We start from the raw sequence: 15041 nt of genomic DNA on the forward strand, positions 1-15041 counted from the left end.
TTAACGCATTCGACATAAAATATTTTAATGGCGGTGATGTAGTAGAGAAGTGCAAGTACGCATCTGTTATCACACATCAGTGCAGTCTATGCTGCGCAAGCTCTTGAATATTGTTCCAGCCCAAAAGGTTAAATATTCTCATGAAAAGGGTTTGATGAAAAAAGAAATATGTACAAGTATCAACTGAAATAGGATTCTTTTCAGATGAAAAGCATCGAAGCATTCCTCTTAAATAGTCACACTCAGAGCGAGCAGACGGTATAATAACTCTCAGGCCATCTTGGTTGTTTATAGCTACAGTTTGCTATCCTGCGAGCGTACCTTCGAGCCAATCTCCCCAGGTGAACCAACAGCATATATTTCTAGACCTAGAAAAAATATATATATTATATGGCCGCAATTACCATCTTACGTACTAACGGGAACTACCAGATTTGTAGCAGATATATATGCATTGTCATCTTGCAGATTGATTCTCAATCTGCCGCTGTAGAGGGCTCGACACAATGTGGCCGTAAATGAACTCGTTCCATGTGTCCGGCAAGCCAGGGAGGCACCAGTGGATGCAGTCGGCGAACTTGCGTGGGTTGGCCTGCTGCTCCTTTGTCAGGAGCTTACCCTGCCGCAGCGTGTGCACAGATGTGTGTGCATCCTTGCGGATTTCCGACAATGCAGTTATGTTGATGAAGTGCACGGGCACCTTCTTCATCGCCTTCGTCACTTCATGAGATTCCGTGAAAAGATCCCAGTCAGTGCCGACATCCAGTGTTTTTGTGTAATTTAGCACTGGTTGTGTCTCAGAGAAGCATTTTATGTTGTCAGGGCTGCCCCAGCCTTCACTCCTGTAACAAGTCAACCATTGTTCATCAGCCTGGTACCCTTATACTAAGAATTCATGCCGAAACAATAGTACAAGGTCTAAAAGTTAACACAGTATCACATCATGTGCACTACCAACATCTTCGCTTTCATCCTAATAGCACTGTTGGGGAATATTTGCAGCAAGAAACAGTCAAAGAGTTTTAATTAAATACAGTCAGTTTCATGATGTTCTAGGATTAGCCGAAGAATCTTCATGTATGCAGATAACATGGAATTTTAATTAAAGATAGCCAGCTTCATGATGTTCTAGGATCACCCAAAGAATCTCGATATATGCAGCAGATATGAATTATGTGTGTATTTGCAGGGGCAAAGAGAGCTTACTGCATATGTACTGGTGACACACTCATGAATAAGACCATTGTTCTTTTGGGATCTACATTCTCTTCTACCCATCCAGACCATGTCTCGAGGATCTGTCGGTACGCAACCACACGATCCAATTCATCGTACTTAACTGGTTTCCTTGTGAAGGATCCGTCAGGCCTGTAGTCAAAACAACACGTGTAAGAATACCATGATGCACATTACTCTCAAGGTTGGATAGGCAAACTGGTTTAATGTTCATAAGGTTTGAGACTTCATTATAACAGTTACTCACACAATTTTCATCTTCGGGGTGTTCATCCACCAAATGTAAGTGTTGAAGATCAAATAGTCCACCCCTATCCAATTTGCTGCATGCTTGGCGATTGATGTTGGCGTGATCATTCGGTCGGTGATGCTATGGATGTCTGGATCATCTGAGTTCGACTCAACTAGGAAAGGAGCCCAATAGAACTCAATCGTTGCATTGTACTCCTGAAAATTCCAGGTAATTCACGCGTCAATACATACCAAAGAATATTCAAGAGTCAATAGTCATCAAACCACGGTTAGGGGAAATAAAGATCACAGAAGACAAAATTTTGAGGTGCAACCCTTCAATACGGTTCATTAATTAATCGTGATCTATGAAGGACTAAATGATTCAGACAATCCAACCAAATGTTTCGCTGCATCCTCTTCGAAACACACTGCAAATCATAATGAACTTTTTTCAAATAGGCTCACAGTTTTGAAATAACCGGATGGCTCTAGTTCTAGGAGTACACAAAGAAAATAGCAGAACGGTACCCAGACTGGGTCAGGACAGTCTCAATCATGTGCCCCGAGGGACCTATCATATAGCAGCCACTATACCCCATAACCCCATTCACATAACCTCCCATATTCCCATCGATTATTTTATATCCTCTACAGTACCAGGCTACACCTTGATTGCAAGAAGTGAAGAAAAACACACATCGTGAACTATGCATCATCATCTATTCTGTGGAACACCACCTACAAGCTGCTGCACTCGGTTCAAGCAAACTCCTGCATCTCCGAAATGCACAAGAACATTTTTCTACTAGATCCTAGTTCAAAAACTCATGTTTGTAAGGGTCAAATATTAATGGATGGAACTGCTAACACGTTTAGGCATTACTATCCTTTTTGGAATACGAAAGAACTAACAAAATAATAATATGTAACCACAAAAATATTGACTCGGTGGCTTGGCTGGTATGGTCACTGGCCCAACTTTAAAAATTATGCTTGTACAATCACTATCATACCAAGCTGCTGCTAGTCAAATCATTAGTACTACTGTTTCCTCAGACCTCTATTGGAAGAAAAACAAAGTGAGGTCAGAGAGAAGTAGATATTGCGCAAATACTTACATTAAGGCGGAACACATTTAGAGATCCATTCTTGACAAGCTTTTTCTTATCCCATGGAGCCACAGACTGGACCAGGCACACCATGGACTCCCACTGGTTCCTGTTCAGTGAATCCCCCACAAACATCATTCTTTTGTTCCTTAGCTTCTCAAGAAGCAACTTAGCATCGAACCTGATAGAAGAAAAAAAGATCAATTCAGCACCAAAAACCATCAAATTGTATGAACATTGAAGGATCGCATATAAACCTGCTCTGACGTTTTTCTTAGCTATGTTCATTCAACAAGATTGTACAAGATAGAGTTGGTTGACCTAACTTTCAATACAATTTTTGCGGAAGGCGGTGTCTTTAGTATACTGACGTCGATACAATTCACTTACATCGATAGGGCAATACGTTCAGAAAGTGCTATATTAACTCTAAACTGCTCCAGTTATGTACACAAAATGGTTATAAGTTTGCAAAGCTTACAATGTGATGTCATGTTAGACAACAACTCCTATTTGTTTTCAGATTCCAAACCACTCTGTACCATACCCCTCTACCCCTCACCCAACAACTTGTAACAAAGGGAACTTCTCTACCAACCATTAAATAGCTTAATCTATCTAAAGAAAGACCATATAGCAGCCTCTTCTCTTCTTCCATTATGTCACCTAACCAATTAAAGAACCCCTTATACCAATCTTAGTTAACAAGAAACACAGGTAATGAATCAGGTGCACCAAACGTTTTCTCTGTATAATTATAATGTGAACAGCCACATGCCTTGATGAAACTTTGAACTAACTGACAAGGACAAAACCATGGTTTGGTACCACATAATTGTTTCATCGTCATGAACACCCATTGTACCATGAGTGTATTTTCGGTAGACTTGGATTAGAAAGGAAGAGAAACATGCCAGAAATGATCTGGCCGCTTCCAGCCGGCCAATACGACTGTAGGTAGCACGCGTAAACTCTCACTTTCCAGTTAACGAAAGCACACTACCCACCTCTTTCTTTAGAACCAACCGGTGGCCATTGCGTAGCGCGTACACATATGCGCATGAACACGTTTTGAATGTATCTAGAAAAAATGGAGAAGGCAGAGGGAATACATACAAAGAAAAACAAATAAGCGTACCTTGGGAGGTCGCAGGCATCAGGCTGCCACCGCCACTTCTGGTACTCGTCGCTGCGGCGGCCGTTGCGCATGCAGGTGACCTGCTCCGTGAGGAACTCGCAGTCGGACTCCTTGTACATGGGCGCGTTCTCCTCGTCGTGCACCCACCTCCCCTTGTACATGTCGCAGGTAGCCCCGCCCCCTTCCCCCACCACTTCCTTGAGGACCCCCGTCTCCGGCGAGGACCCGTCCGCTGCCGTCCCGGAGTCAGACTTAGACACCCCCTCCTCCTCCGCCCCAAGCCGCGGGGGCGGGTCGGTCCGATCCGTGGCCGCCCCCGCCGATCCCACTGCCTGCGCCGGTGTGGCGGAGATGGTCTTGTAGCCGCTGTGGCGGCGCAGCGAGGCGGCGATGTGGGCGCTGTCGTAGAGGACGGAGACGCCGAGCAGCACGGCGAGCGCGAAGACCGCGGCGATCTGCGCCCGCCGGCTGGGCACGCCGAGCGGCACCCCGGCCTTCCGCCGCGGGATCCGCATGGCCGCCGCCGCCGCCGTGGTGTTCGGGACCGCCAAGCTCCTCGCCCCGCGCCGACTCCCCCCAATCAGCTCGGCGCCCGCGCGCGCAGCAACCGAATCAATCAGGCGAGGAAGGAAGGACGGCAGGCGAGCAGAGCAGAGCAGAGCAGCGCAGAGCGGGCGGGGAATCTGAGGAGTGCAAGCGAGCGAGCGAACTCTGCCTTCCTCTCTCCTCTCCCTGGGAGAGAGCGGCAGAGCAGAGGGGCAGAGGGGCAGAGAGAGACAGGAGGAGATAGAAGGGGAGGAGAACAGGCGGCTGGGCACGCTCTTCTATGGAGCGAGGGGAGGGGAAGATGACAAGCAAGGGGCGGGGGCGGGTGGGTGGGCCCGGCCCTCTGTGTGGGCCTTGACTAGTAGTCCTAGCTTAGTTAAGGAAAGAGCCATTTCTCAACCCAAAAAATAAAGAGGAAAGAGCCGAAGGAGCAACGGAGGGAGATGGCCCCAAACGCACGGCAGCCTCGAATCTCCCCCCTTTCTCCAGCGCGGTTAACCTCGAATCTAATCTTTCTCCCGTCGGTCGGTTGAGCTAGACCGGCCGCGAGCGGCTAACCGACGGACGGACGGTCAAACCAAGCCACGACGGCAGGTGACGGCGAACCTGTTTTGGATGGAGCCTGCTTCTGCCTGCCAGCGCCTCCCCCTCCGTCCACGGCGCGTATGACGCGCCGTTCCTTGCCGCCTACTGTCCACCAGCCATTTCCTAGTGGGACGTGCACTCCGGTCTTCGTCGATAGTAAACAAAATCCATTCTCGCTCGCTCTGGAGGGAGATCATTTTCCACGGTGGTAACTTTTTATTTTGAAATTCATGGTGGTAATTTTCTGAACTGATTAGGGGTGGTAGGGTAGGGTTGTTGGTTGGACGGGCGACGGCCATGTTAATGCATGGGCACGCACAGGAGGCGGGAGGCGCCTTCTTTCTCGTACCGTCTCGCTCGCTCACGTGGCCGCCGGTGCGCGCGTCGCTAATGGCGATGACCCGCGTTCACGACACGCGCAGAACCGGGAGGAAAGCGTAGCCTGCACGCCTCCCCGCGGCCAAAAAGGAGCGGCAGCGTATGACGGGTTGCTCTTTGGAGCAGGACAGGTTGCCCTTGCCCCCACCGCCGTGCCTTCATGCTTTGCTCGGTCATTATCTCTCTCGGATCAGATTTGGGCGGTTGCTAATGCCGGCCAAGCTTGACAGTACGCGATCATTAACTCGCCCGGGCGGGTACGGTACTGCTGCTAGTAGTGCTCTTAATAGTAGCAGTAAAGGTCAGAGCTAGGGTTTTATACGGTGGAATCTGACGGAGGGCCATGTGGTGGTGATAATACGCGATCACGTCGTGGATTTAAGTATGTAGGCGGGACCCTCGTCCGATTCTTCTGCCCTCGTAGCCGTGGAAAGGCATACGGGTCCCGGTGAACAGCGGCGCCCTGAATCATGGCAGTAATGGTGCGGGGCGCCTACCTAGTACGAGTGATCATACATAGCCATGGCCATGGGGCACGCTGCTGCTCCCTGCGCTCCGCTCAATTGTTTGGCCGATCTGGGGCGCACAAGCAGGGGTGTGGTGTGCCCATGCCAATGCAAACCCCATTGCCCGTGTTACGGTTGGATCAATGCAGGGCACGGCGAGGGTACACCGTACACGATGTGGGTGGGAAGGATCTACGGACGCGTCCAACGAAATAAAGGGTTTTACTCGTACGAGATTGTTGGTGCCATAACTTTGATGATATCTTATTAAGGGCAATCTTCAACGCCTTTCTCTAAAATGGACACGCTATTTGTTCGTAGAATGATTGATGAAACCTTCGGGTATCTTCAAAGCCGTCCTCTAAAACAAACACACTATTTTGTCTACAGACTGGTCCAGATCAGTTCACGGACAGGGATGCAGGAGCTGGTCATGCAACCACATTCCCTAAACATTTGCCAAGATGTGGCAATCCTTCATTTTTAAATGTATAACAATGCGAGCAAATTAAAATGTGTTGTTCATAGTGCCTGATCACAACAAAAACTAGGCGGATTTCCATAGTTTTTACATGTGTCCGATCACAAAATCTCGATCCGATGATCCATGCAAAAAATAGACTTTTGCTCACCCGGACCGCCTGTCCGAGCCTCCTCACTGAATCTGCCGCCGAGCTGCTTTCCCGCACAGAAGTAGGGCGGCTGATATTACTCGTGTGCATGGATGACAACGGCAGCGCCCCGTGTCCCCGCCGCCGCCTAGCCCCTGCACCCTGCCCAACATCCTCTTGAAGTTTTGACTTCCTTTTTGATGCAACGGGCTTCGTCGTGTCGCCGGGTTAATCTCGAGGGCGGCCACCTTCTTTGGATCCTCCACTTCTGTCGGTTCCAGCTGGTCTTTGCATGGGTCCATGTGGTGGTGGAAGGCAAAAAGCATGGGAATTCAGGTAGAGGGAGGCGGCGATCGAAATAGGGAGGGTAGGAGAGCGCGGGTTTTCGTGTGCAATTAGTGCGGACCGCTCCAAATGTGCGGGCTCCGCTTCTGCTTTGGGTGGGTCGGGGGTGTCGGACACGTAAATGGCGGAGGTCTGGACTGCCACAAAGCCCCTTGGTTTGCTTCCGATATGCGGGGAAACGGACAGAGAGATGCGTCCGCGAACAAATATGGGTCCGTGTTGGATGACAAAGTGCGCCCCGATAGCTGGATTCAGACAGTTGCTGGCGTTTTGAGGGTTCGTGTTAAAGATGCCCTTACATATATACTATTGGCTTACACAGTTAGGGGCATTACCCTGTATATAATCAAAAAAAAATCTCGGGTACGTGAAGCTTGTGTATCTTTCATTGATTGAAGGGTAGAAAAATGTTACAAGTTCCCTAGCACAGGGCCATGATGAGGAGCCGGGAAGAGAGGGGGGCTAGGTGAGCTACGCTAGAGCTACTGCATCCGAACTATATAAAGGATGTTGGCCAAGTCAAAAGCACCACCCTTAGCCCATAAGCGAGTCTCGTCCTTGATGAGCTGAAGAAGTTGATGCATGAAGGGTTGTAGACCGTTGTAAAATGCAACCATTGACATCCAAATGAGAGGGGACGGGATTCCTTTTCTGCATGGAGAGGAAACAACCGAACAGGTCTTGATCCACCATGCCTGGAGGAGGGCCTCAGGGCATGGTGGTGCAACAGTGGATCAGCACCATGAGAGCACCTCGTGCCAGAGCTGACGGGATAGCCCACAACGCGCAATCCTATTAGCATCCCAACATCAGTCCCAAAGAGCCGGCCACAGAAAAACCTTGAAGCGGAGCGGTGCCCACGTCCTCTTAGCAAGCCATCAACTCGGGTCAGGCAGTGAGCCAATGAACATGGCAATGTAGCGCGAAGCTGCAGAGTAGGCTTCGGAATTCGTCAAGTGTCAGACCAATTAGTCAGGGGGTTGGAGCAAGAGTGTTGTGGCGCACTAGGCGACATAGGTCCACATATTGGATCATGGTGGTAGGTCCTAGGGCGTCGTGGATGTCTTGGACCCAGAATTGAAGGTGCAGCCCATCACAAACTATCTGTAGCTTGCATGTTGTCGAGGAACAAGCATTAAGATAAGCGGCATGAGATCCACGATGCACTGGGCATCAAACTTGCCCTTAAGATGGGACCCACATAACAGACCGCAATAACGTGATGACTTCCCGCGAGAAGGTCGTTCGAGTGAACGAATGTTTTCTACGATAGCTCTTTTGAGTGAGCGGTGCGATCAGGGAGTGTTCCCTAAAAAAATATTTTCAACGAAGGCTCGACAATTACCATGCTATTGTATAAAGATTTGCCATATTGAAAAGAGAAAATTGTTATGCTGTGAAAGATTGTCAGGAATTCGTCATGCCGCAGGGGAGTAAATTATCATGCGTATTAGAGATTCGCACATGGCTATAAATGGAACTTGCCATCCTACGATAGGAGAAAGTTAACCACAAACCCATGATTTGCCATGCTACAAAGAGGAGAATTTTCATGCTATGGCATGGAGAATTGTGGTGTTGTAAAATAGGAAGTTTCCACACATGACTTTAGAAATTTCCCATGTGCATCAAAAATAAACTTTCATGCTACACATAGAAATTTCCATGATGTAAATATAGGGAAATTTTTTTCCCTCACGAAGGTCATTCCCCACGTAGCATCAAACAAATGGACGATGGTGTTCTGTCTGGGTGTTCCCTCCCAGTGGCCTTCCCAACAAATGCACCGAGATTTGTGTGCAACAGTCCAGTGTCCCGCAGAACATTCACTCAAAAAAACCCTTAGAACTGATGTCAATTCTATAGCGCTTATGAAAAACTAAATGCACCACAATGCATATAGTCAAACTAGTCCATAAGCTCAGTCCCATGTGTAAGAACAACTAAGCCCTTAAATTGTGTGATTGAATTTATGATTTATTGCTATATCGGATAATATTATTCTTGTGCTTGTGGATTATTTGTAAGCTTAAGGGCTCCCCTTATCCATCTTTTCTTGTGGAAAACCCCTTACATTGTATATGGACAATCCATAAGATCATTATTTTCGCTTATGGACAAGTTTTCTCATACACGGTGGATGCCCTTACACCTCTAGTGACTCTAGTCCAAATCCTTTTCACATCACTTTGCACTTGCACGTCACTCCATCACGAGAGAATCCTAGAATTCATATTATAATTATTATGATGCGAAAAACGAAGTTTGAAATGCTGAATTAAAAAAACATCACCGTAGGTTTTGAATTTGTTGGCAATATTTATTTACTTTTCGGTTGTGTTCTCTTTACGAGTAAACGTAGCTGCACACATACATTGTTGTTGTGCAAAATAAAAGTAAGTAGTGTATTAATATCAAACTAATGCCAAGCACATACATGCAATGGATTAACTTCAAGAGCGAATTAAGACATTGATGATGCACCTACAACTACATTAGTGCAAACTAAAATGAAAAAAGAAACGATATGTCACAAAAATATCATGCCACAACGATAAACGGTTCCATAATAGTCATCAACATCAACACCCTCTTTAACAACAACTGGACAATGAGAAATGTTATCTAACAACAACGCTTCCAAGAAAAAGATGAAGCCCGTGTGATGTTGTCGTCTGGTCCAACCATTGAAGGCCATGTTATGGGTGTTCATCGTTGAGAATATGTCACAAGCAATCTCTAAACAATACCCAAAATAAATAAATGGTACATATACAATCATTGTTATCATACAATCAATGAGCATCAGATTTAAAGTTTTCATTCGAAGTTCAAGACCCAATGCTGTAAAAACACAGTGTGCCACCTTCACATCCGTATCCGAGCCGGCATCGCCAACCCTCGAAGGCATAGGGGAAAGTTATGCGTGCTTGCCTTCATAGATATGAGTGTACTTGTGTGTATGTGAGCATCTATGAGTACATTGTGTTAAAAAAAAACTTAACATTTCTAACATATGAGATCATGCATTCCAAAGAGGTGCTGAAGTGAGAAATGCAAATCCTTGAGTCATGCCCATTTCCGGCCGTCAAATCACGTACTCCCTATAAAAAGTATATAAGCGCTTAGATCACTACTATGCTTTTACTATATTTCTTTACGGAGAAAGTACGTACTTACGTGTGTGTAACCCCAAGACCTAACCATGTCAATTAATGGTTACCTTAGCACACATGGGAACTTTTAAAATGAAAATATAATAAAATAGACCAGGAGGAAAACGCCATGGAATGGAAGATGAGGGTAGCAGCCTAGCAGTAGCAGGTGCTTTCCTACTACCAACCGCACTGCCTCATCACATGGTCGAATTCCCAAAGCATCCACCATCCGAGGCGACGCAAGTAGCAGCAGCACGTACCAGCCCAACGATTTTCCAATGGATAGTTAAATAACCAACAAACTAAAGCGAGCGAAAAGGATTAGCGACCGAACGGCCTTTCCGTTGGTCACACGTCCAATTATTTGTTTTCCATTATTCATTCATCCAGGCAATGGAGGACAGAGAGATGAACGCTGCTTCTTCTTCTTCTTTTTAGGAATGGAGAGCGATGCTTCACAGCTTCGCAGAGCAGACGGAGGAAACTATAGTACATTAAAGAGCTCTGTCTCTTACTAGTTGTCTCTTACTAGTTGTTTATGTCAATGGAGTTCTTTTTTCCCCTCTTAAGTGCGGTCAATGAGTGAGATAGAGCAGCATATTTAGTCGGTCACCTGCTAGCTAGCTAGAGCACAGTGGGTGGCTAGGGTTCTTATTCGAAAGGTAATTGGTATTTCTGACATTTTTCTGAATTTTCATTTTTTATTCTGTTTTTCATCCAAGAAAGGTAATTTCTGACTTTTCATTTTTTATTCTGTTTTTCATCCAAGAAAGGTCTCAATTGGATCATGAAACTCTCCAATGTGTAGATGAATAGATTGTGCGAGATGATCTTCGACCATTCATCGTCGGAGGAGGAAGAAGAAGATGATGAATTCGAGTTGTCAGCTGCCGTGGTCACTATGGAAGATTTTAGGAGACTGAAGCATTGTTCTCTGACCGGCCGAAGGACGTTTCTTCGAGATAGGATCGTGGGTCATGATGGTCTAGTAAGGGATTACTTTACGATATTCCCCTTAGTAGTTTTTACGTCGACTTCCGATGCACAAGGATCTCTTCAACACTATTGCAAAAGTTGTAGAGAAATATGACCATTGGTTTCTACTGGGAAGGAATGCAACGGAATACCAAGTGCAAGTCCATCATTGAAGATTACATCAGTCATGTGAGTCCTTGTTTATGGTTGTCAGTCGATGACATCGATGACTATGTTTGCATAGGGGAAGATCTCATCCTCGAGTGTGTGAGACGATTCTACGTAGCTAAGATCGAGATCAAGTTTATTTGGGTTCTTAGTTCATTTGGACCATATGTTGTGTTTGAATTTGAATCGTTAAATTTGATACGTATTTGACTTGTGTGTATTTGAAATCCCAAGTTTTGAATTAATAAGTTGTGTTAAGTTTGAAAATGGTTGGATGAATTTGCAAAAGAAGGGGCTTAAGTTTTAGAGAATCTGCTAGATGAAGAAAAAATTAATCACTAAAAATGAGCTATTTTCAAGGATAGGGAAATGCTATAGATGCTCTTATATATTGTGTGTGCTTGCTGTATAGAAACCTAAGCTTTGTACGGGAGTATCCAATTTATCCGATGAGAGATAGATCGATCATAGGGCCATTGTTGAACCAATAAAAGTTTGTTATGAGGATCGATGTTTGACCTCTGGACCAAAGTATCAGAGACATGTGTGAGTGCTATTTTTATGAGGTCACCAAACACACATGAGCTACTCCAGCTTACTTAATAAACCTCTGGAGAAAACATCTCATCAGTAACAGCAAGCCATATAAAGTATCAGAGACATGCGTGAGTGCTATTTTTTTTATGTTTGCCCCGGAACCAGGACGGTCCTTCGGGCAGGCATTTAGACTGACAGAGCACCTACTGCTAACAAACACGATTTCAATACCAGTTGCTAGCTTGACTTGCTTCCTCGTTATATGAGCATTATTATGGTGCTTTCAAGGACAAATATTACTTCCCATAGAAAAAGTTTAGGGGGAAATAGACAAATACTATTACAGAGGAAGACTAAATGATGCAAAATCACCACATTGAGAACTAGGTTCCAGGAAATACCTTTCTTAAAGCATCACGTCTAAGGTAATGTTTTTTGCAGAAGACATTGATTGATGGCTTAGCGTATGCTAATAGCATTTCTGACAAGGGCCCGTTGGACTGGGTGACATGGCAAAAAAGCCACTTAAAGCAACTCTAGCAGATACCCTAAAAGGGCCCAAACCGTAAAATAATTGTCATTTTACCGTTTGCGAAAAAAGGTTCATTTTAGAACCCACAAGACGGTCGGTACAATTAAAAAGATTACAGCTCCCTCAAAAAAAACCCGTACAGTACCTCGGATTTCCACTTTTTGCCCGTTGTTTAGAGCACGGTCTATCTCACAAAAACGGTTGGTGAGAATGAAATTTCAGCTGAAACCGCTTCTGCAGCGAACGGCTGCGGCGTCGGAGCTCCAGGGGGAGGAGGCCGACGGCGGCACCTCATGGTGGACGGTGTAGGAGCTGGTCCTGGTGGCACCAACCCGTGGTGGCCTCATGGCGGCCGGTGCAGGAGCTGGCCACGACCATCCATGGTGGCCGGTGGATGGAGCCGTGGATGCGTGGCACCTCGTGGCGGACGGTGCAAGAGCTGGTCGCGGGGCGGCGTGTGTTGTCGGAGGCGGGCACAGGGTGGCAGGGAGAGGCGGCTCGTGATTTTGTGGGTTGCCAGCGGAGTTAGATCGGGACAAGATATATGTGGAGAAAACTATGAGAAAAGGGAAAGAAGAAATAAAGATGATTGGCGGGGTCCATGTAATTTTGAGGGTCTATTTCGGGTATCTATTTGGCGAACACTCCATTTTGTAAGTTTACCACCAACCACCGCGCGTGTGCACATCGGCCAATGTATCTAATGGTGAGGAATGACAATGATTGAAGCGTCCGAGATGCAAATGACTACCATTGCACGCTTGATACCTCTCAAACGTGTCTATAATTTTGCTATGTTTACGCTATTTTTATATCATTATTGCATCACTTTGGTATATTTTTATCGGCTTATTGTACTACCCTCATAATTCAATGCCCGGTGTCAATTGCAGACTTCTGTATATTTTTGTACTTTCCAGAAAAACACCATTTTGGGGACAGAAAAATGAAAATAAAACTTCTCAAAAGTTTTATGTCAGGATGGAGTCAGGAGCACATATAGAGAGGTAGCCACGTGGAGCCCCTAGGGCACCTCTCCACCGTGTCCTGGCGCCCCCTACCGTTATATACTCCGATATTATTTACCAGGAATTTTTAACGCCGTCACCCGTTCTGTGATGATCCAATCTAGAGGAATTTTCGATATTCTTCCGGAAAGGAAAATCATTACCTGAGCTATTTTCATCAACCTTTATGCTGCTATATTCATGTGTGAGTAGTCAACCTTGGACTATTTGTCCATAGAAGTAGCTAGATGACATATATCACTCTCTTGCTTCTCAATACAAAGATCATATGAGCCGCCCTACATGATTGTGATCCACCTAATGTAATTATTGGTGCGTTTGTTGCGGTGTGATAAATTGTCACTTTATGATCAAATATATATGTGGTTTATTTGACTACTTTGTTGCATGATTGTAGACATATGTGCTCTCTGGTATATTAGTATTACACTGGCCATGTTTAGATGAAAAATCTCCAAGAGGAATTTTGTATGTTTGTGAGGTTTAACCTTGCAAATAATTTATCTCAGTGTCGGAACAAAAAAAAATTGTATTGTGTTATTGTCACTAAGGATTAAAATATAGTTTCCTAGCTGTCTCCATGATGAACTGAAGAAAAAGAGAATATACCATCAATATTATGTCATTTTGATTAATGCAATGCTCTATTATGCTTAATACTTTGAGATAAATACTGGATAGCAGCCTTGAGTGGAGGATTAGTTACATGTGCAGTTGGATAACGATATATCCGTCCACTATGATGTCGATAGAGAAAACTCGAAAACCTAGGACTAAAACACACGCACAAACGAGAACCGGAGCTCCCCTCCCCCTTGCAACGCCAAGACGGTGATCAGAGGGGAAGGGGGCGGCGGAGTCGCCGGCAATCGACCTGGATCTGGAACCGCCTCCTAATCGCCTCCTGATCTGGATCGGATCACACTTGAAATCACAGGAAAGATCAAAACCGACAGCTAGCTCTCCCGCCTCTAACTGAACAACCGCAGTACAGTACTACTACTACGTTATTTAATCCACGTTGGAATTGAATAATAGCGAAAATGGCACGTGGACGAACAACCGTCTGTCCGTCTCCTTGCACGCTTTTCCTTTCTGAATTGGACAATTGGGTCGCCTCATCATTCGCATTTTTTGCTTGGTGATGAAGCCTGGCATGTTTGCTCTGCTCTCGGGGCAGCTAACAGTATTTTATAGACAGCGATCGGCGAGCTAGCGATTATTCAGAAACAAAGCTAGCGATTTATAACTGAACAGGCCGCTCTAAAGAAAGAAAAAGATTTCTACATAGGAGCGAACATTATTCGTTGGTCCTTTCTGCCATATCGTACGAGTTCCACCAACCCGGATGGACGCCGCGCCGGAGCGGCACGGCCACGGGCCACGGGCGAGGGTCAACGAGGTGGAGGTAGTGAAAACCGCGGTGCTACTAGAGTAGCGGAAGCCGGGCTGCTGGGGCCGGGAAGAAACGTCGCGCGCGTCGGTCCAGGCGGCGACGAGGGCGACGGGATACCAGGATTCGTTGCGGGTGTTGACGCGTGACGCGCCACCTGTAGTGTGTGTGTGCTCGCCAAACTACGCACTGACCGAGCAAGTGGGAGCTGGAGCTGAAAGGTGCGCCGGTCGGTGTCATGTGACATCACTCGCGTCGACCTGCTCGGCCAGAGTTTCTGGCCCCCGCTCGGCGCCGCATACCCTGCGCCTGGTGCTGGTGGCTGGCAGTCGGGTGCGATCGACGCTTTGCCGCCGAACGTTCTTCCCCAGTTGCTTTTTTTTTTGAGGTCTCTTCCCCAGTTGCTAGCGCCGACATGTTCTTGCTTTTCTCCAACAGAAAAAAATGGTGCAAAGTTCAAAAAACAAAAATGGTGGCCCTCGGCAATTATTTTTCAGTGGGCTAGAATCGGGCTGGGTCTCCAACTAAATTAAATCAGGCAGCCCAGCGAGCGTCTAGTATA

General features: G+C 46.2%; 1 protein-coding gene across 1 annotated transcript; it reads right to left on the minus strand.

The window, feature by feature from the left end:
* Positions 1-108: 108 nt before the first annotated feature.
* Positions 109-4538, minus strand: LOC125514200 (xylan O-acetyltransferase 5). Its single transcript, XM_048679489.2, has 5 exons — positions 3718-4538; positions 2589-2760; positions 1484-1683; positions 1207-1368; positions 109-842 (listed from the first exon to the last, which is right to left on the minus strand). The coding sequence occupies exons 1-5, from the start codon at positions 4230-4232 to the stop codon at positions 458-460; spliced, it is 1434 nt and encodes a 477-aa protein (XP_048535446.1). The 5' UTR covers positions 4233-4538; the 3' UTR covers positions 109-457.
* Positions 4539-15041: the final 10503 nt, after the last annotated feature.

This window comes from Triticum urartu, chromosome 1A (assembly GCF_056163025.1).
Source record: "Triticum urartu cultivar PI428250 chromosome 1A, HENAU_Tu73, whole genome shotgun sequence".
NCBI lineage: Eukaryota > Viridiplantae > Streptophyta > Magnoliopsida > Poales > Poaceae > Triticum > Triticum urartu.